Here is a 25,318-nt window from a genome sequence, read left to right as displayed (position 1 = left end):
GTGTCCCATTTATTCAGGGGTATCAAAACAAAAGAAAAAAGAAAAATTTGTAAAACTGTCCAGGCCCCAGGTGATAATAATTCAAGGTGGTCGGTTTTTCAATTCTTTATCTCTTCCCCTCTCTCATTCACACACAGCCCATTTGCCCAAAGCATGCCCTAAGCATCAAAGTGACTGAACTGAGGATATTTCTAGTATCAACCCCAATTATTTCTAGAACCAGAATGTCTATTAGAATAGTTAGCATTTGTTAAATCATTTTTAAAAATCTAGATTATGCCTTTTTAAAGTAGCCAGAGACACAGGGGTGAAAAAAGGAACTTAAATCCCTGTCTTCATGAACTTGCATTTAGCTGGAGTAGACAATAAATAATCAACAGTTTATGAAAATTATCAGATAAAGTGAGGTGAAATGAAGCAGAGAAGAGTTTCCATGAAGTCCTGGCCCAAGAGGTGCTATTTGAGCTGACACTTGAAGGGCAAGAAAGGTCCAGCCTTGTGAAGATGTCTAAGGAAGAGAAAATAGTGAATAAAAGCCCCTTAAGGCCAGAGAATGCTTGGCAGCTTCTGGCTAATGGGACTGGAGGGGCTGCGGCTTCCTTCCGCAGGGGAGGAGTGGCAAAGGAGCAGATTCTGGGGGGTTTACTGCCATAGTTAAAAACTGAACACTTTGTTTTAAGAGCCGACTGAAGGGTTAAACAGGAGTTTTTTTTAATCCTGGTTTATGTTGTAAAACGATGATTCAATGCTGTGTGCTGACTGCGCCCTGGGGGAGGGTGAGGTTAGAAGCTAGTGAACTTCAGGAGGTCCAGGTGACAGACTAGGACACCTTGGATTAGTGTGGCGGTGGTAGAGATCTTAGAAGTAATTTGGAAGTAGGTAAGCAGAGTGTATTTTAGAGGTAAGGTTCAGATCTGCTTCGATCTAGGGTGAGTTTTCTCTCTGTGGTTCCTGTGCTTCTCAGCCTGGATCTTCAAAATGTCTCAGACTCTTTCCAGTAACTATCCCACTACTCTGTTCTGCTCCTAATAAAGTAGCAGGTATGAGGTGGTGTGTTAGTCAGTAAGGGCTGCCATGGCAAAATATCACAGACGGGGTGCTCAAACAGTACAGACTGATCTCCTCACAGTTCTGGATGCTGGAAGTCCCTCATCAAGGTGTCAGCAGGCTGGGTTTCTTCTCAGGCCTCCGTGGCTTGCAGATAAACGTCCTCTCACACGGTGTTTCCTCTGTGCTCACATCCCTGATGTCTTCTTGTAATGACACCAGTTCTGACGGATTAGGGCCCCGCCCTTATGACCTCAAGTAACCTTAGTTACCTCTCTAAAGACCCTACTCCAGATATAGTGTAACTAGGGGCAAGGGTTTCAACATATAGATTCAGGGGAGATACAACTGTCCAAAACAAGAATGGTCATCAACTAACTTAATATTTTCAGTCCTTGCTTAAGCTGAGCCCCGTAACAGGGGGTAAAATGATTCTCCTAAACTTTTCTCCTAAACATGTATCTGTAAATGTCAAAGAATTAAGTTGTTTCCTTTGAACTCTGTTCAGCTCGCTTGTTTACAAGAATTATAAGTATACATTTGAAGTTCTAATATTATATGTTTCCTGTCTTAACAGGACATTTTATATATTACTTGAACTTGGCGATCACTTTGGAGTGATCACCACAGGCAAGTAGCATTATTCTTTTCCACTGTCAGGAATTGCGCTTCTAATCTCCACCAGCCTCTCTGGGACTAAATCTAACTAGTAGTATAGGGGAGGAAACATGATCCCCCAGAGAGTGTCACAGCCAGGTGCCTGAGCATCTTTGTGTGACTCCGAAACACACTCTCTCACCTACTGTAATGACTCTCAACCAGCCTTAAAAACCACCCATGTAACTAGCATGGGCACATGTATGGAGGATAAGAATTAATAAGACATAATTCCTCACCCAAAGAGCCTTGCATTTTAAACAAGGAGACAGATACATAAATAAACACAGGGCTGCAGAGTTGTGAATGAGTGGGTCTTCATCACTTTCTCCTCCCCATCCTCTTTCTCATCTTCCCTTTTTCTGATGAAAACAATCTTCTGCTTTGAACGTGCTCTACTTTTTGTTTTCTAAACATCTCAGCGGGCAGTTATTTGGAGCTGCCTTGTTTTTGTCAGCTAATTCTTCCCTCTCACTGTCATTCTCTCCTTCATCATGGCACAAATACTAGTTCACTGGCAACGCAGTCAAGCCATCAACTTGGAGATTAAATTACCTGCCATCCGCAAGTTTTCCTCCCTACAACCCCAGACTATCCCCTCAGCTCTCAGGGAGGCAAACCTCAATGTGACAATGCACTGAAAGAATTTAGGGACATATCTGTCAGCTCAAGGTCACAAAGACTTCAAAGCAAAACTGGGCCTCGTTCTGCAATGCTCTCCAGACCACCTTCATTGCCATTCTCCAAATTCTCTGTTTAAGAAAAATAAATAAAAGCGAGTCTTCAGAGCAGGCAGAACAAAGAGACTTCTAGTTCTATTACTGCCCTAAGAAATAGATTTTTGCCTAGAGCTTCAGACAAATGGCAGAAAGCTCCTCCTGCACGGAGGATCAGCTGCCAGGCTAACAGACTGCTCTAAGCAGGCTTCTCCACCCTGATTGTCCAGGTGGAGGGGCGTTCCTCATTCACAGTAGGTACCAAGTGAAAATGTAATGGCTCCTGTATAATTATAAATAATAGACTCATTCCGATATGTAGGTGTGTCCCTTCTTCACAATAGTTCTAATTCTTTTTCTTTACCAATAAGCTGCATTTTGCTTATTTCCATCTTTTTTTTTTTCTCATAACGTAGTTAATTCTATCCTTAGAAAGTTGAAAATTGACTGCCATTCAGTACTCCTGGAACATGGTGCACAGGGGGCAGTACTGTTGCCGAAATGTTGGCCTCTGTGCACTGGTGTTGAACTGAGCCTCGATGACAGCGTTTTGGGTGAAGTAGAAAAGAAACAACTTTAATTGCTTTGTCAGGCAAAGGTGACCACGGTAGACTCGTGCCTTTAGAACTGTGTGTCCCCCAGGTATGGAGTATGGGGAAGTTTTATGGGAAGGGTCTTGGGGTGTGGAGCAGGTGAGAAGGATCGGGGTGTGCGGGTCTTGCGTTCTCCTTGTTCTGGAAGTCCACTCAGAAACAATTGTGTCTGGTGTCATGAAAATCTCACGATGGGTTTGTGGGTTTCTGGAGCTCAGGAGGTTATTAGAATGTTACTTTCTTCCTAGAACAAAGGAGGCTCTGGTGAGGGCAGTGAGAGCGTATAATGGGAAGGTGATGGGCAGCTTAGCACAAAAGCAGTTGAGCAAGTTAAACAGAGGTGGGAGTTTGTCAGAGAAAAAGACAAGTTGTAGGAATTCCAAGTCAGAGTGAATCAGCAAACAGTTTCTGCATCAGGAAAGCCATTTTGGAGCAGAGGCTAGTTTACTGCTTCACTACTAGATCTGATGATGAAAAATTAAGTAAGTGTCAAATCATGGATGGCCTCTGCGCCATGCTAAGTGATTTGGCTGGGGAAGCATTGGAGAGTTTTAAGCAGCAGAGTGACATGCTTCAATTTGCATTTTGGCAAGATCACGCTAATGATAGGAGAATGAGAAGTGGTGAGGCACTGAGCTAAGCAGGTTTAGTGGGGATGGAGGGGAAATAAAAAATCCCTGAGATTATAAAAGTGAAGAATTAAGTGGGCTTGCTCAGACTGGATAAGATTCTGGGAGATACTGTTAAGGTGGGGAAGGGAAAAAAAGATGGCTATCTGGTTTTTACCTCTGATGACTAAATGGGGGGCCATTTACTGGGGGAAGTTGTCTTAGTTCAGGCTGCTGTAACAAAAATACCATCGACTGGGTGGCTTAAGCAGCAAACATTTATTTCTCAATGTTCTGAAGGCTGGGAAGTCCAAGATCAAGGTAGCAGCAGATTTGATGTCAGGTGAGAGTCAGCTTCCTGGTTCACAGACCACCAGATGGCCTTACTGTCTCACAACAAAAGGGATGAGAAAGCTCTCAGCGGTGCGTCTTTTAAGAGCATGGATTCCACTCATTCCTTTTTTTTTTTTTTAATTGAAGTACAGTCAGTTACAATACGTCAGTTTCTGGTGTACAGCACAATGTCCCAGTCATGTATGTGTGTGTGTGTGTGTATATATATATATTTATTTATTTATTTTCATATTATTTTTCATTAAGGGTTATTGCAAGATATTGAATCTAGTTCCCAGTGCTATACAGAAGAAATTTTTTAAATCTAATTTTATATATAGTGGCTAACATTTGCAAATCTCAAACTCCCAAATTTATCCCTTGCTACCCCATCTCCCCTGGTAGCCATAAGATTGTTTACTATGTCTGCAAGTATGTTTTATAGGTGAGTTCATTAGTGTCTTCTTTTTTTTTTTTTCTTTTTTACTTTTTTTAGATTCCACATATGAGTGATACCATATGGTATTTTTCTTTCTCTTCCTGGCTTCATTTTAGAATGGCAGTCTCTAGGTCCATCCATGTTGCTGCAAATGGCATTATTTTATTCTATTCATTCTTAAAACCTATATCACCTCCCTAGGTACCATACCTTGAGAGAGAGTTCAGCATATGAATTTGGTGTGATGGGGACACAAACATTAAATTCATAATAGAAGTCTACTGGGAAAGGAGCAGAAGCACATGGAAAAAATAAAATTAATTTTATTTTGGTAATCTAAAGTTGACTATGACTTTATTATATTCTGGTAGAAATTCCTACTATGTAATTGGATTTTACACAGACTGAAGATTAAGAAGATATTAGGTATAAGATAGAAATTTTGGAGCTATTAGAGTGAAATGTACTTACTGAAGTCACCAGGGGAATGCCCCCAAATTCCCAGGCAGCTCTTCTGGCTGTCTCTTTTGATGTTTGTCACCATATTTATCGATTTTTTTTTTCTCATGTTGTAGATTTTGTTTATTGACAGATGTCTTAACACATCCCATCCCATTATAATGGTTAAATGAGACAGTCATATTTGCTTATTTTGCTTATATTCAGATCCTAGAAAAGGCCTTGGAACTTTGTAGGTCTCAGTAAATTTATTTCCCTTCTTTCTTTTTCTTTCTCTCTCTCTTTTTTTTTTTTTTTTTTTTTTTTTTTTTGCCTTTTTTTGAGTGAAGAGTTTGGAGACCGTATGGTAGAATCAATTTATGTTTATGTTAATTGTTTTTATAGTTCATAAATTGCTTTAATACCTTTAGTAATGAAGTATTAGCTTGCTAGGGCTGCCATAGCAAAGTCCCACAGATTGGGTGGCCAAAGAGAGATTTATTTTCCACTGATCTGGAGTTTTAAAGTCTGAGCTGAAGGTGTTAGCGTGGCTGGCTTCTGCTGAGGCCTCTCTCCACGGCCTGCGGGTGGCGCTCTTCTCCCCGCTGGAATCTTCCCTCTGAGTGGGTGTTGGTGTCCTAATATTCTCTTTTTATAAGGGCATCAGTCATGTTGAATTAGGATCCACCCTAATTACCTAATTTTAACTTAGTTACCTCTTTAAAGACCCTCTGTTCAAATACAGTCCCCACCTCAGGTACTGAGAGTTAGAACTTAAATGTATAAATTTGGGGGGACATAATTCAGGCCATAATAATGAAACAGAGTTATTCTTAATGACAGATACAGCTCAAGCAAGCAGTTTTTTAAATTCTGGTATTTTCTGAAGATTCTGGTATATTCCTATGAATAAAAGTATGAGGAAAAAAAATGTCAGAGAAACAAATGTGATTCTAAGTAATAATTATGCAGTCAAAGCCAGAGTTCTTTATGGTAGAGGGAGCTTCAAAAAGGATAATAGTTAAAAATAGATAATTTTAAAAGATGATATCAAGAAGAAATGGGAGAGATGGCTTTATTTAAATGTTTTCTAAGTTATGAATTATTATGGGAGATATTTTTAGGGATATTATTTCCCCAGTCTTTGCACAGGTCTTTAGGGAATTTCTGCATCACGCTCAGCTGAAAAAAAATGTAAAGCACTGTGAATAGTTCAAAGAAGGACCCTTGTTCTCAGGCATTTCCATCTCTGGATAAGGAGTCAAAGTAGTACAAGTGAAAAGAAAAGCAAGGGTTTAATACAAAACCGTATGATTCTGTCCATAGGGGTGTTGGGATCAACAGGAAGGAAGTGTCAACGTGGGGTCTGCTAGCCTGAGTATCTCACTGAGGGTGGGGTCAGACTTGCGCAGTGAAGGGTGAGTGGAGTGGAGTCGTGTGCAAAGGCAGAGAAACCAATATAAATAAAAAATGAAACTGTGCCTGTTTGCTTCATAGCACTGATAGCAGTCTTCAATTATTTCTTATTTTCTTTTATTGTGGTAAGAACACTTACCATGAGGTCTATCCTTGTAACCAGTTTTTAAGTGTGTGATACAGTATTGTTAGTGGCACAGTGTTACACAGTAGATTTGTAGAACTTACTCATTTCCTGTAACTGAAACTTCCTACCTGCTGGGCAGCAACTCCCCCTCCCTCCCATCCCCCGGCCCCTGGCAACCATCATTCTCCTCTTTGTTACTACGAGTTTGACCATTTTAGGTAGCTCATGTAAGTGGAATCATGCAATATTTGTCCTTTTATGACTGGCTAATCTTACTTAGCATAATGTCCTCAGGGTTCATCCATGTTATTGCACATGGAAAAATTCCTTTTTTTAAAAAAAATACCTTCTTTTGTTAGAGCAGTTTTAGGTTCACAGCAAAATTGAAAGGAAAATACACAGATTTCCTCCATCCCCCTCATCCCCACACGTGCGTAGCTTCCCTGATTATTAACATGCACTGTAAGAATATTTTCTCCTTTTTTAAGGCTGAATAATATCCTGTTGTATGTACATAGCCATTTATTCAGGCATTCATCTTTTGATGGAAATTTAGGTTATTTCCATACCTTTGTTATTATAAATAACACTGCAATAAAATTGAAGTGTCAATATCATTTCAAGATCCTGACTTCAATTATTTTGTATATAGACCCAAAAGTGGGACTTCTGGGTCATATAGTAGTCTATTTTTAGTTTTTTGAGCAACCTCCAAACTGTTTTCAACTGTGTCATTTTACATTTCCAGCAATAGTGCACAAGAGTTTCAATTTCTCCACGTCCTTGCCAGCATTGTTATCTTTTTAAAAATTTATTTTATGATTGCCATTCTAACAAGTGTGAAGTGATATCTAATTGTTGTTTTGATTTCCATTTCCCTGATGATTAGTTATATAAATGGTTTAATAATAGTAGTACTTGCTGTATAGAATTTTTGTGAAGATTAAATGAATTAATCTAGCTACAGTGTTTAGAATTGTGCATTGCACAAAATCAGATTTAGAAAAGCATGGTTATTGTTAATGTCTATGTTATTATTGTTCTTGCAGTACCTGAAACTAGGCTTTGGTTCAGCCAAAACATCATGGCATTTGAATGAGAATAATTGTACTTTGAAAGTAGAGACTACATGGTTTTCTTCACTGAGTTCAATAACCTTATTTTTACTTCTAAGTGGAAATTGATGTGGTCTTAGTTGTCTTTAATTAGATTTCTGTTGAAAAGCCTAAATTGTTCAAAACCTCTAAAATTATGACCTTTACTTGAAATTATTTCATTACCTTAAATATTTTAATTCACTCAGCATGGGGTCTTAGGAGAACACAAGTTTTGGAGATAGGAAGACCGTATATGTAAATTAGATTAAGATAGTTAATTTCTATGAATCTCAGGATCTTCATCTATGAAATAAAAAGTGATAATAGCATCCTTATAGTTTTGCTATGACAATTTGACATCATATAATAATAAGTGTATAATTTTCACTAGAATTCTCGCTACCTATTTTTTTTTAATCTGTGACACACTGCAGAATCTCTACTAGAAAATTAACACTCAGTACAAGTTGATAATGTACATTAATACAATTTTGGAGAAAGAAGCATAAACTGTACAAAAAATAAAACAGATTACTATAACCGTGAAGAATCCAGTAATGGAGAGTACCAGTGATTAAAAGTTTACACAGTTTAAACAAAACTTAGAGAACAATCTTTTTTGAGGATGTTGTTTAGATATTTTGTAGGATTATATAAAATATAGTACAGTGCTTCTATGATCATGGTTAAGTATGCAAATAATAAAATCTATATCCCATATTTATTTGCAATGTAATTTTATGTATATCATCTGTCTTTTTAAGAAAAAGAAAAGTGAATGTCAAGAATCTCTAATTGGAGTGAGAGAAGGAACATTTAAACAATAGAATGCACTGTGGTTTACATTTTTAAAAGTAAGAGAGATTTTGCTTTTCCCTTAGAAACGGGGTTTGGGAATTTAACAAAAGAAATCAGAAAGCATTATAGTTTAATAGCTCTTTATTATTATTTAATAAGATGATTATCTTTTTCATAAAAAAAACCTTTTCATTTTTTATAGATAAGAAACTGTGGTGGGCAGACCAGAATTTAGCTCAGCTTGGAACCTGCAGCAAAAGAGATGGAAGAAACCCCACGGTTCTAAGAAATAAGACTTCTGGGGTTGTTCATATGAAGGTGTATGATAAAGAAGCACAGCAAGGTAAGTCACACGGTAGTGAATTTGTGCCGCATTTTGAATATATAATGTTCTTTTTTTTCGTGTTATTTTCTCAATTCAACAACTGAAGTTTCCTAGTTTTGCTCCTAATAAGAAAAAGCTGGGGGGAGGCAACTTGTGCTTAATACTGTAGAAGAAATGCCTTTAACATGAGATGTATAATGAGCTTTCAAAACATTAGCAAAGCTGCCCAAGGAATCTTAATTTGTCAGGTCTTCAAAGAGGTGTGATCGAGTTCTCAATTTAAAAATATAATAAGAAGAAAAAAATCCCAGCAAAATACATTTAATGTATAATTAAGTCCAGAAATTGAATTAAGTGGGGACTTCAAATGGACTATGTTGATGCAAGAATTTCACAACCAAGAAGCCCTACGTTGTTTGGCTCTAAGCATTTTGCTTTTTTGTTTTTGCTTGTCCAAATGGTGTGCAGTGAAATGGAGTGAGAGAACTAACAGATGGTTTACATAGGTGGACTTGTCACGTTGCCCAAATGGCAATTAGAGATGCCAGCCAGTACAGCCCCACACCTGCTCGTCTTTTCTTAGTTTTTGGTTCATGATCCATGACATCGGCAGAACTCCCTTCCTAGGAGTTTTTTTTTTTTTTTTTCTTCTGTATTCTACTCTTTCATTTTAACCTCTGCCATGAAAATCCTTCACTTCAGATCCATTTTTTTCTTAGGAAATAATTTCAAAAAAACTTAAAAGGATTCTTATCTAAAGGATTTGGGCATGTAGACCAATGCCAATAAGCATAGAGATAAGAATTGTGAACCAACGGGATCACTAATTCTGAAGACAGGTGACAACAGCCAAACAGGCAGGACTTATTGGAGATCCTAACTGAGAACTGTACCTGCACATCAAGAGACAAAATGAAGACCAGATTCAAGGTTTTCTTTCCTGAAAAGGCAGATGGGCCAGATTTTGGTCTGGAATCTTTCTTGCCAGGAGAAGCAGGACATGTATAGCTTTTTCATGAAAAAAAAAAAAAAAAAAATTTTTTTTAAAGAGTAAAGAATTGCTTCGTAAAATAATCTGAACTGATTACTGGGATCCTTTCATGGTTGGGAAGGCCCTGACACTCAAACACTTACACATAAATCTGTATTTGTTCTCTGACATATTTTTTTTTTTGGTCATTGTCTATAATGATGAACAGAGGTATTTCCACTAGGAATTATGTAATAGAAAATTTTCTGTATCAAAATAAATAAGTTTACTGGCATTCATGTCATGGAAAATACATGATATAATTGGGAATAAAACACTGGTACTAAATAAAATATGGCATTTTTGTAGATTTCAATACAATGTATTTGTTAACTGTAAAAACTTAACAGTACTCTGATAAACTTTGGTTCATAGTCCATACAGAATTTGATTATATCTGAAAGCACACATTACAGAAAACAACAAAGAGAAAGATTACATTTACAAACGTTTTCTTAAAAAAATGTACATATATATTCACTCCTTCAAAATGTGAACAAACATACTTTGAAATTATAAAGTAATACAATATGTCGAATTTTTCCAGATACAGTTCCAATAAAGTTTCTTGGAGAAAACATTTTGTATATTATGCTTGACTGACATTGTTCATGTTAACAGGATTCCCCTCTCCTTTAAGGGTTTGATCCCACAGGTACAGTTGAGGTTTCTTCACACTGTGAAAGTATCACCAAACTGACAATGATGTCGGGCACTTAGAAATTAATGGTATAACATGACTAAGTTTAAAATGCAGGGCGAATACTGTTTTCACTAGAAAACTATGCTGATAAAAGCATCTGTATGAAAGACAATCCCATTAACAGAGTCACAGCAGGTAGCTTAAAAGCTTCATTAGTATGAAATATGAGCAATTTAGGGCTATTTAAGGTGTTAACATTACTACCACTTTGGATTTCAAAGTACAATTAGCCACTTCATTTATCATTTTTGACATAGATCACCAGAGAGCTGAGACTTCTCGTTAGTCAAGTGGACTTTCTAGTTTCACTAGAAAATTAAGGAATGAAGTTTGAACATCAATGTTATTACAAAATATTAAGCCAAGCCAGTATTTCTAATGTCCTAGTCACTACCTAAGTTATCACTTTTTAAAAATCATTCTAATATTTTTCTACATCAAATCTATATTTAATAGGCAAAAATACTTCTTAAAATAATGACTCATTTTATTTTAGTTTAGTTTAGTTTAGTTTTTCTTTTTCACTGTCATTTTCCCTTAGGGATTAAACAAATGATGTGATATTGTTGTACAACACAATTGATAACATAGTTAATTTGATTATTTAAAAATATAATGCACTATATTTCTATTGTTACAATTATGTTTCAAAATACATGCACAGTCTCGGAAGCTCCTTTTTCTTCTTTTTTTCACAAATTTTTTATATTAGCACGGTTATATAACCCCTCCTTTTCTCTTGCTTTTATAAATCATTCATTCTCTAATCCATTTTTCTTTACTTCTTCAATTCCCTTGTTTTCCCTACTTCAGACTTTATAATTAAGCATCACTTGTCAATCTCTTCCCAGGTTTTCAGTCTTCAGTGGTAGTTGAAATAAATCTGTATCCAACTGCATATCTCTATAGATTTGGCAGTGTGTTGATATGCACTCACATGCTTTCTATAAAATGAAATATGAACTTGGTCAGTAAAGAATTACTGTAGATCTGTAAATATAATGGTCTCATTATTAAAATAATCATAGATCTGAATTCTAAATCAGCTTGGATAAAGGGGGAATAAATCAGTTAATCTCCATTAGTTTAAGTAAGAGATAAAGGTAAACATTTCAAAAGTTCAGGGCAACTCACATTCTCGTATGTGGACCTACATAAGAACAACTGGCGTTTATAGGAAATGAGCAGAGAATGTGGTAGATTTCCTGATGAGAAATCTCTCCAGGTGAGTATGTTTCACACTTCAAAAATGACAGAGCTTGTGACAGGTTCGATTCAACAATTAAATCCCATCAGACTGTCTTGAATTCAGCAGATGAGAAATAATGAGCTACATTGGAATTTTGAATTTTCCATAGAGCACTATTGATATATAGCTTTCATCGTGCTTTGTAATTCTCACTTGATTTACTGCACTTCATATCAGAGTCTGAACATCCAGTAAATGGCACTGCATGTCCTAGAATAATAAAAATGTTGTAAAAATGAGATATTTAATGAACTTGTTGGATAAGATTGTAAATTACTTAACTTTATGCCACCATCTTTAATTAGCACATGGGGCCTAGTAAATTCAATAGAACGTCTTGTAGAATACATACTTGTGATTACCTGACTAACATTTGTCATTGCTACTACTCAGGCATAAAGAAAATTAATATGCCAGTTAAATAGATGACTCCTATGGGTGTTTTTTAAATCTATTTTGGGAGAATTATGTTCCTTGGAATGGCAAAATGTATTTCCTTGCTTTGAAAAAAATAATTGTATATATATACATGTGTGTGTGTGTGTATATACACGTATTTATATATATATTTATATGCATATATGTACCTTCTTACTTCAAGTGGCATATTCTTTGAGTTGAGTCAGTAATATAATTCAACAGGTACTTATTTGATACATTTGGATAAAGTATTCTTGAAAAGATGGTAACTGTAGAGTGGAAGTGAAATTTAGAAGTCAAAAAAGAAATCTCCTGGTTTCTGTGATGTAAAATATTATAGAAGCCTATGACCAGATTCTGACGCGCCAGTTTCCTTTTGCTTTTCTGTAACTCTCAACCCTCTCATGCATCTTCCTTTCCTTAAAGAATTATTTATTTTTTGTAATTTATTTTTATTGAGATATAATTGACAGATAACATTTTGTAAGTTTAAGAGTAAGTATGTGTTGATTTGATGCATTAATATATTGCAATATGATTGCCACTATAGTGCTAGCTATTATCACATAATTATCATTTCTTTTTTCTGTGGGAACAATTAAGATCTAATCTCTTAGCAACTTTGAATTGTATTCAAATTGTATTCAAAGTTGAATTGACACTGTACATTAATTATAGTATTGTTGTCTGTAATTACTATGACATGTATTCTTTTGGAAGGACAGACTTCAACCGTAATCTGCTACTTCAGATTATTTCAGAGAATTTAAAATGTGATACTAACCAGTATGAAATGGCTGTATTTATAAATTAACAATAGCATAAATATTTATTCTAATTATTGATGTTGAGTGGTGTTCTCTTTAGTTTTCTTGAATTTCATTTTTCTTTTTGTTTGTTTGTTTTTCTTCTATGCAGGCAGCAATTCCTGCCAACTAAATAATGGTGGATGTTCTCAGCTTTGTCTACCAACATCTGAAACTACAAGGACCTGTATGTGTACAGTGGGATATTATCTCCAAAAGAACCGCATGTCATGTCAAGGTATGAGGTTTTTGACAAATCTTAGTTCTGATGCATTTACTTCATCCAGGCAGATTTTAGGCAACTAAAGTCAGTTAAAAATGAGAAACAAATTTGACACAACATTGTAAAATGATTATAAATCAATAAAAAATGTTAAAAAAATGAGTAAACAAATAACATTAGCTTGTTATTAGGACAACAGTACACTACTTGATCTCATATGTGTGTGATTTTTAATGTACCTGAAATAATTTATGTATCACATTCTCCTAAAACTTCCTAATTTTTTAGTTATTTTTAGGAACTACAGTTTATTATCAAACCTTTAACCAAATCCAGTAGACGCTGCCTTGAACTTCAACAGGCAAAAGTTGAAGTAAAAACAGTGGTTGATTGCTTGCAATTACCTTCCAATTTGAATTTGGTTGTATTTACTTTCTTTCAAGTATTTAAGAGCCAGTGCCAGAGAAGATATTAGTTCTCAGGAGTGCTTAACTGAAAGAGAAGAGCACTGCATAAGAACTGGAACCTAAAAAAAATCTGTTTTCCTATTTCTTATTTATAGACTACTTCTGAGAGCTTTGGTTCTTGAATGCTCTTTCTATCCAGTAATCATAGCTTAAATTTTTTTTTAACTTTCAGTCTTATATGAGAAATTTATATGTCAATATTATCATCTTTTATTTTAAATCAAATGTTTATGTGGCAATTTTATGTCTATATAAACACTTTCTAATATATTAGAAACATTTATAAACCTCAGTGTGCAGACTTACAGTAGTCAGCATAGATAGATATGCTTGTTTTAGGACAGACTTTTGCTGCTGGAAAAGCAAGATATTAGGAAAAAATAAGCATTTGGTGTGTTTTTTGTGTTCAAAATGATTTAAGAAGTCTAACTATTATAAAATACAGTGATACAGTTATCTAAAATCATATCTAAAATCAAAGCTTATTATCGTACTTAAGCAAAGAGGTGTTTTGGATTTAGAGAAGAGGAGTGAATTTTAGTTCTATGGCTAGGTCTGCTTCCAAGAATTACCTATCTTAGCATTTATGAAAGTTTGGTTCCTAAACTGTTAGCATCATCACTTTCTGGGAATTTTTAGAAATTGACATTATCAACCAGTCCTCCAGAAGGTTCTCAAATATGAGAGCTACTCATTTACTTACCTTTCAATTAGTCAGAAGTGTAGTTTGCGATATATAAAAAAGGCTAAGAAATATTTTTATGAAAGAAATTAAGATTGTTAGAAATAATGCTAATGGAATGATTTTTATTCATTTATTGGTTTATTGAAATATAGTTGACATACAATAGTATGTGAGTTTCGGGTATACAAAATAGTGATTTGACATTTAAATAATTGCAAAATGATCACAACAAATCTAATAACTAACTGTCTCCATACAAAGCTATTCAGTACCTTTGACAGTATTCCCCATACGGTAATACATCCCCATGACGTATTTATTTTATAACCAGAAGGTTATACCTCTTAATTCGTGTAACTTATTTCAACCACCACCCTCCACCCCACCACCTTCTGGCAACAACCTGTTAGTTCTCTGTATTTATGAATCTGTTTTTGTTTTGTTTGTTTAGTTTGTTTTTAAGATTCTACATGTAAGTGAAATCATATGGTATTTGACTTTTCTCTGTCTGATTTACTTCACTTAGCGTAGTATTCTCTAGATCCATCCGTGTCACAAGTGGCAAGATTCACTCTTTCTTAACCTTTTTTTTTGGCTAATATTCCATTGTGTATGTATGCATCTGAATGTATATGTGTGTGTGTGTGTATAATATTTTCTTTATCCGTTTATCTATCTGTGGATCCTTACATTCCTTCTGTATCTTGGCTATTGTAAATAATGCTACAATGAACATAGAGGTGCATATAATTTTTCAAGTTAGTGTTTTTGTTTTCTTCACATAAGTACCCAGATGTGACATTGCTCGCTCATTTTGTAGTTCTGTTTTTAAATTTTTGAGGAAACTCTATACTGTTTTTCATAGGGTGGTATCAGTTTAATCCCACCAACAGTGCATAAGGATTTCCCTTTGTCCACGTCCTCATCAACATTTGGTATTTGTCTTTTTGATACTAGCCATTCTGACAGGTGTGATGTAATATTTCATTGTGGTTTTGATTTTCATTTTCATGATGATTAGTGATGTTGAGCACCTTTTCATGTACCTTTTGGCCATCTGTATGTCTTTGGAGAAATGTTTATTCAGATTCTCTGTCCATTTTTTAATTGGATTGTTGGAAGAATTTTTTGTTTTGTTTTGTTTTGGTTTTTTGTTTTGTTTGGATACAAAATCATCCTCGCATCCCTGGCATAAATACTATTTGATCATGGTTTATGATCCTTTCAATGTGCTGTTGAATTTGTTTGATAATACTTGTTGAGGATTTTTACATCTATATTCATCAGTGATAATGGCCTGTCATTTTCTTTTTTGTGGCATCTCTGTCTGGTTTTGGAATTAGGGTGATTCTGTCCTCATAGAATGAACTTGGAGGTGTTTCTTCCTCTTAAATTTGTTTGGAATAGTTGAGAAGGATCCCAAGATTCCAAAAGTGGCTACTGCCAGTGTCTCAAGCCCCAGGAGGCTTTCCAGCTGCCTCCCGCCTCTCCGGGACGCTCTCCAAGATCAGCAAGTGAATCTGACCGAGGCAGCTTTCAAACTACTGTCTCTGAGCTGGAATTTGGAATATGTGAGATTTTGTGTGCACTCCCTAAGAGAGGAGCCTATTTCCTATATGTCCAAACTGGTTTTCCCAAACATATGTCCAACTGGTTTTCAAAGCCCAACTTTCTGGAACCCATCTTTCCAGTGCAGGACCCTCAGACTGGGGAGGCCTGTGTGGGGCTTGTGCCCCTCACTCCTCAGGTAGGACCTCTGTGGTTGTGACTTCTCTCCTGTTTGTGGGTCACTGGCCTGGGTGTGTGTGTCCTGATTAGACCATGTCTTTGCCCCTCCTACACATCTTCTTGTAGCTCCTTCTTTATACTCTTATTTGTGGAAAATCTTTTCTGTTAGCCTTCAGATTGTTCTCAAAGACAGTTGCCCTGTAAGTAGTTGTAATTTTGGTGTACCCATGGGAGGAAGTGAGTTCCGAGTCTTTTTTCTCTACTCTGCCATCTTGATCCCTGCTTTTGCTACTGGAATGATTTTATTGTTAAATATTTATTTGGGGCTTTTTTTTTTTTTTTAATTTAGGTATCGAGTCATTTCTTATGTACTCTGTTCATGAAGGAATCAGAGGAATACCTCTGGAACCAAGCGACAAAATGGATGCTTTGATGCCTATATCAGGAACTTCATTTGCTGTGGGAATAGATTTCCATGCAGGTAAATAGCTTTTCATTTATGATTTATGTATGATGTTTTTGCTTGATTTATTAAACATGATGGAAATATAACCTTTCCATCAGTATATTGATAGTCAAGATGAGGAATAAGAAAGCAAATTAGGAGTGAATTTTTAAGCCTAACACAAGTTGTTTTAAATGTGTTTTGTCTGAAAAAAATTAAGTAAACTTTTCCTAACTTACAGCATCTGAAGTACAAGGGCATTAAAATACCATAATTGGCATTTGGTTGCTTCATTTTTATTTTTATCCTTTTTTGTTATTTTTCAAATGATACTTTTATATAACTATAAATATTAAAAACATATAGAGCATTTTGATTTATTATGTACTTAAACCTAATCTTATTTAAAATATTTTCAGGATGTGATTATCCTAATACAGGTAGTAGCAAATGAAGCTCAAATAATGGGAACAATCATAAATGCTGAGCCATCTTACATTACTTTTGAATACAGTAGCTATCATTTCAAAGTCAGAATTTTGCCTTATCTTGTTTTAGCAAACAGTGAAAGAAAGCAGACTGGATACTATCATTTTGCTGTGGCTAGTGAAAATGTGTGATTTGGAATTGATGGTAGAAACTTAAATTTATTGAAGTAAAGAAGTTTTTTGTGCTAATTGGTGAATTCAGATATAGCATAAGCATCAGATATGCTTCTCTCATAAATATTCATATTTATTTTTCTACACTTGAGGGATTAAACTTATAAAAACAAATTTCTCCATCTCTCATCCAACTAAATCATATACATTCTGAATTAATGTTTCAGTGGTGAAGATGTATATGTATCTTCTAGGGTTTTTTTTTTAATATTTGTGAAGATTTAATTTTATCTAATGTTAAAAAGATAGTTCTTTGGTTTGTAATCTATTAAAAAATCTTCGAGCATCAGCACGTGGGTTTCTTGTAGTACGCCTGTTTTGTCCATCAGCTCTAACACATTGTCTTCAATCATGTGTTAATGAAATTTTTTGCTAGAAATTAATGAATTACTGGGGATTTTCACAAATGGTTCAAAGATGACTTTTCTTAAGCAAATTATTTGCATCAAATATTTGGAGTCACATAGAGGCAAATTTCCTGTGTCTTTTTAAAGGGCTTTTTCCAAAAGGAAATATAAACAAATACAGCATATTTTACTGAGCAATATATTAATTTTGCCAAAATCAGTGTGGTTTTTGATCAAACTTCACTATTTGTGGAGGGCTCACTATGCTACCATGTATAATCTACCCTGCCTCTTCTTTATATGCATATTATTCCTTAGAATTTTATTATATAGGATATAGTAGGTTCACAACTAAGAAAAACTTGAACTTCTTGAAAAGATTTTATATATATATGAGTATATTTTTACGAAGTACATATAATCCCTTGTTTTAGTTGGTGTCACAGAGTTGACTTTTTTAAGACTCCAAAGTGATTTTTGAAAGTATTTGATAAATTTCTGAATACAATGATCAAATTAGCAATTTGGTCAAATATCCTAATTAGATCATTGGTAAATCTCTTGTTCCTTAAGAGTGCACTCATTATTTGTATGGGTTGAATTCATTCTCTGAGGTTTTATGTTGGCCCTTAAATGGTCGAGTTTCTTACAGTATGCCATGAGGGGTGATAATTTTATTCGCAGAAAATAGTACTTTCCCTGTTCCTAAATTCTTAGTAATTATTAATATTTTATAATAAACTTATTTTATATTAAAGCAGTTTTTCCAATACAGCAATTACTGGTTATTAGTTAAAGCTTTGTGTTCTTCATATTATACCTGACATATTTTTAAACTACGTTCTTAGAAATTATATAAACGTAAAAAGATGTAAGCATATGGAATAGTCACATGAAATTTGAATGTTCAAGAGTCTATTAAAGTTCCTATTGTTAATCAGAAAGAAGCAGTAGGAAACTTGCTTTGAGGTCAAAGAGGGCTCGAGACCCAGGTGCCAGTAAAACAAATGGTGGGAGGAGACCAGGCTTTTGTAACACACAGCTTGGATTTTAATATCAGTTTAACCACTTACTAGTTTTATGGGCTTGGTTACATTATTTAATTTTTCTGATGCTTGGTTTCTTCACTTTTGGGGGTATGAGATATTTAGATCAATGTATGCAAATATTTGGTGTAGTGTCTAATAACCATATGTGCTCAGAAAATAGTAACAATATCTAATAATGGAAAGTAATAAATTGTAGAAATTAGCGTATGTGGTATATATTTACAAACATGCCCTGCAAGCTGTATTTAAACTCCTGACTAGCAAAAATCTTGTTTTCTGTTTGCTGATGGTACTATTTTTCCTATTCAGTTATCTGCATAGAGTAATAGTTGTTTCTTAACTTCTTGGTGACAGAAGGAATAGGTTAGTAAATGTCTCTAGAGAAGATGAACTTACCACTAATAATAATGATCAGCAGATATATTAAAGATTAAATAACATCATCAGCCACTTGAAGTCATTAACTGTGAACCTGGGAGGCTGGCAGACAGTGCTTAGACAGTAAACCAACTGAAACACAGATGATGGTGCTGGTGGTGCGTTATCAAGAATTCTCAGCCATGTCTCTGTGTACTTTTTGTGCTTCTGTCTGCTGTGCAGTCTGTTCCTTCATTGATTGTGTTTTATAAAAGTGTATCAGGATCAGAATGTGTCAGCAGCATAATTTATAATATCATTATAGACAACATGCAAGCTCTGTGACTTCGTTGAGTAAAGCTGCTTCAGGGAGGAAGGAGGGAAAAGAACTGGTTGCTCCAGAGAGACAGGGAAAACAATTTTTGGTGCCAACCCCTAATTTTTTTCCCACCGAGGCCTTTATAACATGATTAAAGGTTCTTCCTCTGTTAGTTGCCTTCGCAGGCATTCTATTTTCTCTTCTTTCATTAATTGTGTTCACCTCAGGGACATAATCTCTACTTTTAGGATCAGTCAAAGGTAAAGATGCCAAAATGTCAGGGCACAGTTGCCCCTTATTCTTAACATAGCAAGGAAATGGTGTGAGGGAGGAACACTTGTCAAACATGACTATCATTATTTATGTAATATCATTTCGTTACCACAATCTGCAGGGTTAAACATACGTCCAGAACTGTCCATTCCACAAGGATAAACAGATCTGAATCTTGCTGGGTTTGGGTTCTAATGAATCAAAGTTTTCTACAGTGAAAGGATTTCTTTCACCAGATGAAGCAATTCTGGAGACTTTCCAGAGAAGAAAGAAGATCCTCTGGCTATTTTAAAATGTTCAAAGCATTCTTATCACTTCACTGGAAAAGTCCCATTCTACTGGAAAAAAAGCACTAAGCTTTGAAAATCTTGGCCTGCTGAGTGATATTCCTCCTGATGAATGAATACTGCATTTGATGTTTTGAAAGATATATTTTATTTAGGGGAGAAGTCCTCAAAACATAGCTCACGGCTCCAGGTAGTGCTGTGATCTTCAGTCAGCGATGCTCAATTTAGTGTCTCCCCTCCCACCTTGGAGGTGTTTGTGACTTTTTCATAATAATCATGTGATAGGATATTATTTAAATAGAGGTCATTCTACTCAGGGAATGATTGTTTACTGACATTTTCAAGCTTATATTCTTTTTTCATCTTTTTGTTCAAATTTGAGTTTTCCACCTCAGGGTTAACAAAGGTGGGTTCCTATCTGCTAGGTGTAGAACATCACAGCTAAGTTGCTGCGGAGGATAAAGATAAACAAGGAATGGTTTCTGAGGTAATGCACGAACGGATAATCTGTAGGGATTTTTTTTTAAAGAGAAGATCAAAGCTCCATTACTTGAATGTCATTGTTTGACTCTATGGGTAATATTCTAGCTTTTTTACACAATCTCATAGTGATCTGGCTGTTAAGACAATAAAAAAAAAAAAAACTGAGGAAACATGTCATTATACATCTGTTAAAACCCATAGAATGTGCAACACCAAAAGTAAACCCCAATGTAAACTTTAGATCCTAATGTAAACTATGGGCATGTCAATGAAGATACATTACTTACAGCAAGTGTACCATTCTAGTACGAGATGTTGATAGTGGAGGAGGTTGTGACTGTAGGAAAGGAAATGATATACGGGAACTCCTGCTTAATTTTGCTGTGAATCTAAAACTGCTCTAAAAAATCAGATCTGTTAAAAAAAAAAAAAAAGCAACGCTGAAGGAAAATATGTGACAAAATATTGTTTCCATATTTACGCAGTTGAATGTTATCTATTTACAAGAAAGACCGGCTCCTTAATAGCCCCACAACGTTTACGTGTGTCTTTGAATGTTAGAATTAGAAGGAACATTCGGATACCATCTAGTAGATTTCCTCACGTTATAGATTAGGAAACTGGAACCCAGAGAGATCAAGGGGCCGTATAGTAATGGAGTGTCCTATTTTTAATTCTTTACACTATGCCATCTTGCATTTGTAACCACTTAAACACAATTTTATTTAGACTATTCTTGGCATTACCTGATGAAACTATATTGCACTTCTGCAAATTTGTGCTGGTAGAAGGCCGTGTTTCATTTTGATTTATTTACCAAATCATGTGACTTTAAGCCCATTTCATAATGGAAGCAGGTGGCACTCAAGTGAGTCTCTTTTTTCTATGCCTGGAGGCTTAGAAAACAGCTCTTTACAGAATTTTTCTAGTAATCACTCTGTCACCAACCAAGGCCAAAGAAGAATTACAGAAAGAACTCTTTTTGTGTCAGTAACAGCAATAGCTTAAGAAATATAATACTGTTGCTTTGAGACATTTCTTCAATTTTATGAAAACCATTTCCTTGGCTACAAAGTGAATTTTTAGGGCTGGTACAATTTCTTTTTATTCTTGTGACAGTTAACCAATATTGCTTTGTCATTTCAAACTTGTTTCGGGACTATTTTCGAATCATGTGAACAGTTAGTATGTATTTGTAGATGGTCGAGTCCAGTGTATCTTTCAAGATGTAAAGTACTATCACAAGGAAACAAAAACTTTCCAACACTGCTGTGAGACAAATACCATCACCATACATAGAATAAGTCATTACAGGTTAAACAAATTACTGGAAATATTTCACAAAGCCTTTTTGGATATTTTCCAAATTCAAAACAGAAAGGAAGGAAGGAAGGGATGGAGGAAGGGACAGGGGGAGGGAGGAAGAGAGAGAAAGAAAGTAAGAAAGAGAAGCTTCTATTAGGCATCTGGATTCCTCAGTAGGTTACCTGAAACCAAAAGTCCCAGAAGATTCACAGTGATGACTTACTATGATAAAATCTTTGGTCAGCTTATTTGGGACATAGTATTCTCTCAGTAAAGACATGTGAAGACAGTATTTTTATGGATAGGTCAATCTTTCAGATGTTTTTCAAATTATTTCATACTGTGACTCTTAGACAATAGACCTGCACCTATTTATTTATGGAAACTCAGCGCTGGATATGCTGCCAGTTCAGATGATCATGCAGAGGCTTCCTTTAGATTAGGTACATTGATACCATTAATATTGAGTGTAACTTTAACCTTGAAAAAGTGTATTTCCCTCATTTTAAGAAAACCAAGGACATATTAGTCCCTTTTTATTTTTCATTAGAAAATAAAAGCTATGATTCAACAGCTGAGACTGTTGGCCATTAGTTTTTAATCAAGTAGATAATTTTCTAGTTAATAGAGGAGATGGGAAGTTATTTAATTGATTTTTGGACTGGTCATAAGCAATGGATTGATCTTTAATGCTTTCTTATCATTTGGCCTTATTCTTAGCCAGAGGCAGTAAACAGGAAGTGGTTCCTTTGGGGCACTTGGAAGGAAAAAATAACTAATTATCTCTATAAATTTCTTATTATTTTTAGAACAGAGACTTCGCTAAAGTAGAAAGCCTAGAAATGGAAGTAATCACTGACAGGTGGTGTTAGGAAGAGAAGGTTTGAAAGAGGAAGAAATTAAAATAACATTATCAAAAACCCTTAATATTTATTAAGCACTTATCATATTGCAGGAATAACATTTGGGAAGTGTTATATATTTATTCAGTTTTAATCATCAAAATAATATATTGGGGAAGACGGTGTTTTTAACAATGAAGAAACTGGGTTTGGGAATGAGATATGGATGCAGAAGAGAGTTGGTTGCTTTGGGACGCCCAAATTAAATCCTGCACTAAGGATTCACATTTGGATTTTTGCCCTTGAAATTTACATAAGCCTTGAATGGAATAACCAGTCGTGAAGCAGTCAACATCAGATCCCTGAAAAAATTTCATAATGAGAATTTAAATTCTATTGTACTTACGATTGAGAAAGATAATAGGCAACACCAGGGCCCACGGTTTGGGGGTGCTGTGATGATACGGTCACTAAACTGTAGGATGGCCCCTGCAAACCTTAGGAGCAGAAGACTGGTGGTACAGCCTCATCTGAAAGAGTAAGGGAGATGATGATGATATAATGATCATCAAATAGAGGAGGAGGAGAAGAAAAAAGAGAAAATCATTTATCTCACTTTGTTTATACTGTTTATCTATTGCTGTATAACAAATTACCAAAATAAGCCAGTTAAAGAAACAAATATTTTTTTTTTTTATCTTGTAGTTTTCGTGAGTTCCCTTACGTCTCTTATAAGGATGCCTTCAAGGTATTGGCCAGATACGTGGTCCTATCAGGAGGCTCTACTAGGGAGAACCTGCCTCCGAATTATTCACGTGGCTGATGGCAGGGATTATTTCCTCCTGCGTGTTTGGCCGAGGGTCACGGTTCCTCACTGACTGTTGACTTTAGTTTCCTGTCATGAGGTCTTCTCCATGGGCGCGTTCACAACATGACTGCTAGCTTCCTTAGAGCCAGTGAACAAAAGTGAGAGGGGGCACGTACACACTGGAAGCCACACCTTTTGAAATCCAATCTCAGAAGAGAGATTCCATCACTGTTAGTGCATTCTATTTGCTAGGTCTGGCCCACACTGAAAGGAAGGGGTCAGAGAAGGGAAGGAATACCAGCTGGTGGGAATCATCGGTGGCCCTATCAGGGGCTGCCTGTCGCAATATTACAGATAATTTATGCATATTATCCCTACACACTTTTGCCTAAGAGGTGAATTTTGATGGTCATTTTCGGTTATCAGTGATGCTCCTGGATGGACATCTTCTGTATCCTGGCATAAACCAAATGAGGATGGATTAATATGAAGAACCAGGATCATGGTCTTGAATACATTTTTTTCCTCTAATTAATAGTAAGCCTTGGATACCTAGACAAGTCCTCCAGGCAGAAGGAAAAAAAAAAGATAAAGCTTAAATAAACTGTAAAATGATTTACAGATGGAATGAGACAAATCTGGGATTTGAAATATAAATATGTATTTCCCCAAACCCTAATTTTCTTTACACTACCATGCTAGGGTAAGGTGACAGTGAGGAAAGACTCCAGAGTATTCAAGAATGGGTGAGTGTTCAACAACAACAAAAAATGTGTTATGTAAGGCAAAGACTCAGAGATATCTGACCAGTTTTGGGGGTTCAGAAATCCAGGCTGGGGACAGGGCATAGTTAATAGTCCTAGTACTAAGTATCTGACTTCCTAGACCTATGGCAGTGGTTCTCAACTGGGGATGATTGTGTACCCCAGATGACCTTTGGCAATATCTGAACACATTTTTTGTTGTGACAACTGAAAGGGTGCTACTGGCATCTGTTGGGTAGAGGCTGGGGATGCTGCTAAACAATGCACAAGACAGTTTCCCACAACAAAGGATTATTTAGTCCCAGATGGTAATAGCACCAAGGTTGAAAAATCTACCATGTATTTTCAGTGATTTTGAAATGCATCTCTGGTTTAGTGCCACTATCCTTGAAAGTAGCAGATCCAATGTCTGCTATTTCGTTAGTAACTATTTGTTATCTTGGTCATTTCATTCATTAGTACCTAGCTCTTACTGCCATAAATTTGACAAATTTGCTTTTGACCAAGATTCTCGAAAAATTCTTCAACAAAAGCCAGCAAGCCTCTCAAATCACTCTTCACAGTTTTTGACCAGTGTCTGGAAAAGTCTTCATGTAATATTAACTTACAGTAAATCTTCTACTGACAACTCTCTGGCACCAAAGCTTTTTAGGAAAAACTCTTTCAAGAAATTGCTTAAAGCTGTCTAGGATTGCCTGGGGGATACAAAGCTGTGTACCACCAACAGAATTATGAGTGTAGTTACTTTCTCCTTTGTCGCCAGTGTAGGTTGTGTTGGCTCACGTTAGCTGTGCTTAGAATGGGTTCTAGTATTGCATCAAGTGTTCTGTCTAGAGTTTTGTGGCCAGGAAGGGAGCGCCAAAGTAGCTGGCAGCTATTGCCAGTTCTTCATGCTCGCTCACCATGGTGCAGGAGAGCAGCTAGGCAAGTCTTCCAAGGATAGCGTGTTATCTCTTATCTCCAGTTGTTCACTATGGTAAAGCAATCTGTCAGTGCATTCTTCTAGGACTATGTCAGAAAGAAAAAAACAAAAAAACTGACCTTTTAGTCTAAAGTTTATTTGTTTTATTTGTTACTTAATTTTACTGAGGACTGAATGAGAAGAGCTAGATATAAATTAAGTAGGAAGAAACTCAGATGCAGCCAGGAATGGAACTTGATTGTCATTGTATTAACTACTAGAATAGATTACTTACGATTTATAAATCTCTGGCTCTGAAATATTTTAAAGAGTTAAAACAAACTACCTCTTCTGAATACTGATTTTTCTGGATCTCTTCCAGCCTTTTTGACTATTCAGCTTCCAGTATTAACAGCTTCAACAGCAACAACCTGTAGGCTCTTCTCTAAAACCATCGATTTTCTTAGTCAGCAGGCATTAAAACCTACGTGCACAGAATCAGAATTGGGCTTGCATCGTTTGGGCGCAGGAAGTAAACTATTGTGAAATCTGTTCTTCTCTTCAGGGGAAA

General features: G+C 35.7%; 1 protein-coding gene across 2 annotated transcripts in view; it reads left to right on the top strand.

The window, feature by feature from the left end:
- The window catches only part of LRP1B (LDL receptor related protein 1B), a 1,593,459-nt gene that overhangs the window by 1,101,691 nt on the left and 466,450 nt on the right, over window positions 1-25,318 (top strand). For both annotated transcript variants that reach the window (XM_032479383.1, XM_032479382.1), the window contains exons 33-35: window positions 8,472-8,612; window positions 12,915-13,040; window positions 16,255-16,386. In XM_032479383.1, coding sequence (XP_032335274.1) covers window positions 8,472-8,612; window positions 12,915-13,040; window positions 16,255-16,386 — 399 coding nt within the window. The remainder of the gene's footprint in view (window positions 1-8,471; window positions 8,613-12,914; window positions 13,041-16,254; window positions 16,387-25,318) is intronic.

This window comes from Camelus ferus, chromosome 5 (assembly GCF_009834535.1).
Source record: "Camelus ferus isolate YT-003-E chromosome 5, BCGSAC_Cfer_1.0, whole genome shotgun sequence".
Taxonomy (NCBI): domain Eukaryota; kingdom Metazoa; phylum Chordata; class Mammalia; order Artiodactyla; family Camelidae; genus Camelus; species Camelus ferus.
The sequence above is the reverse complement of the archived record's forward strand: the minus strand, read 5'-3'. Positions and strand labels throughout refer to the sequence as shown.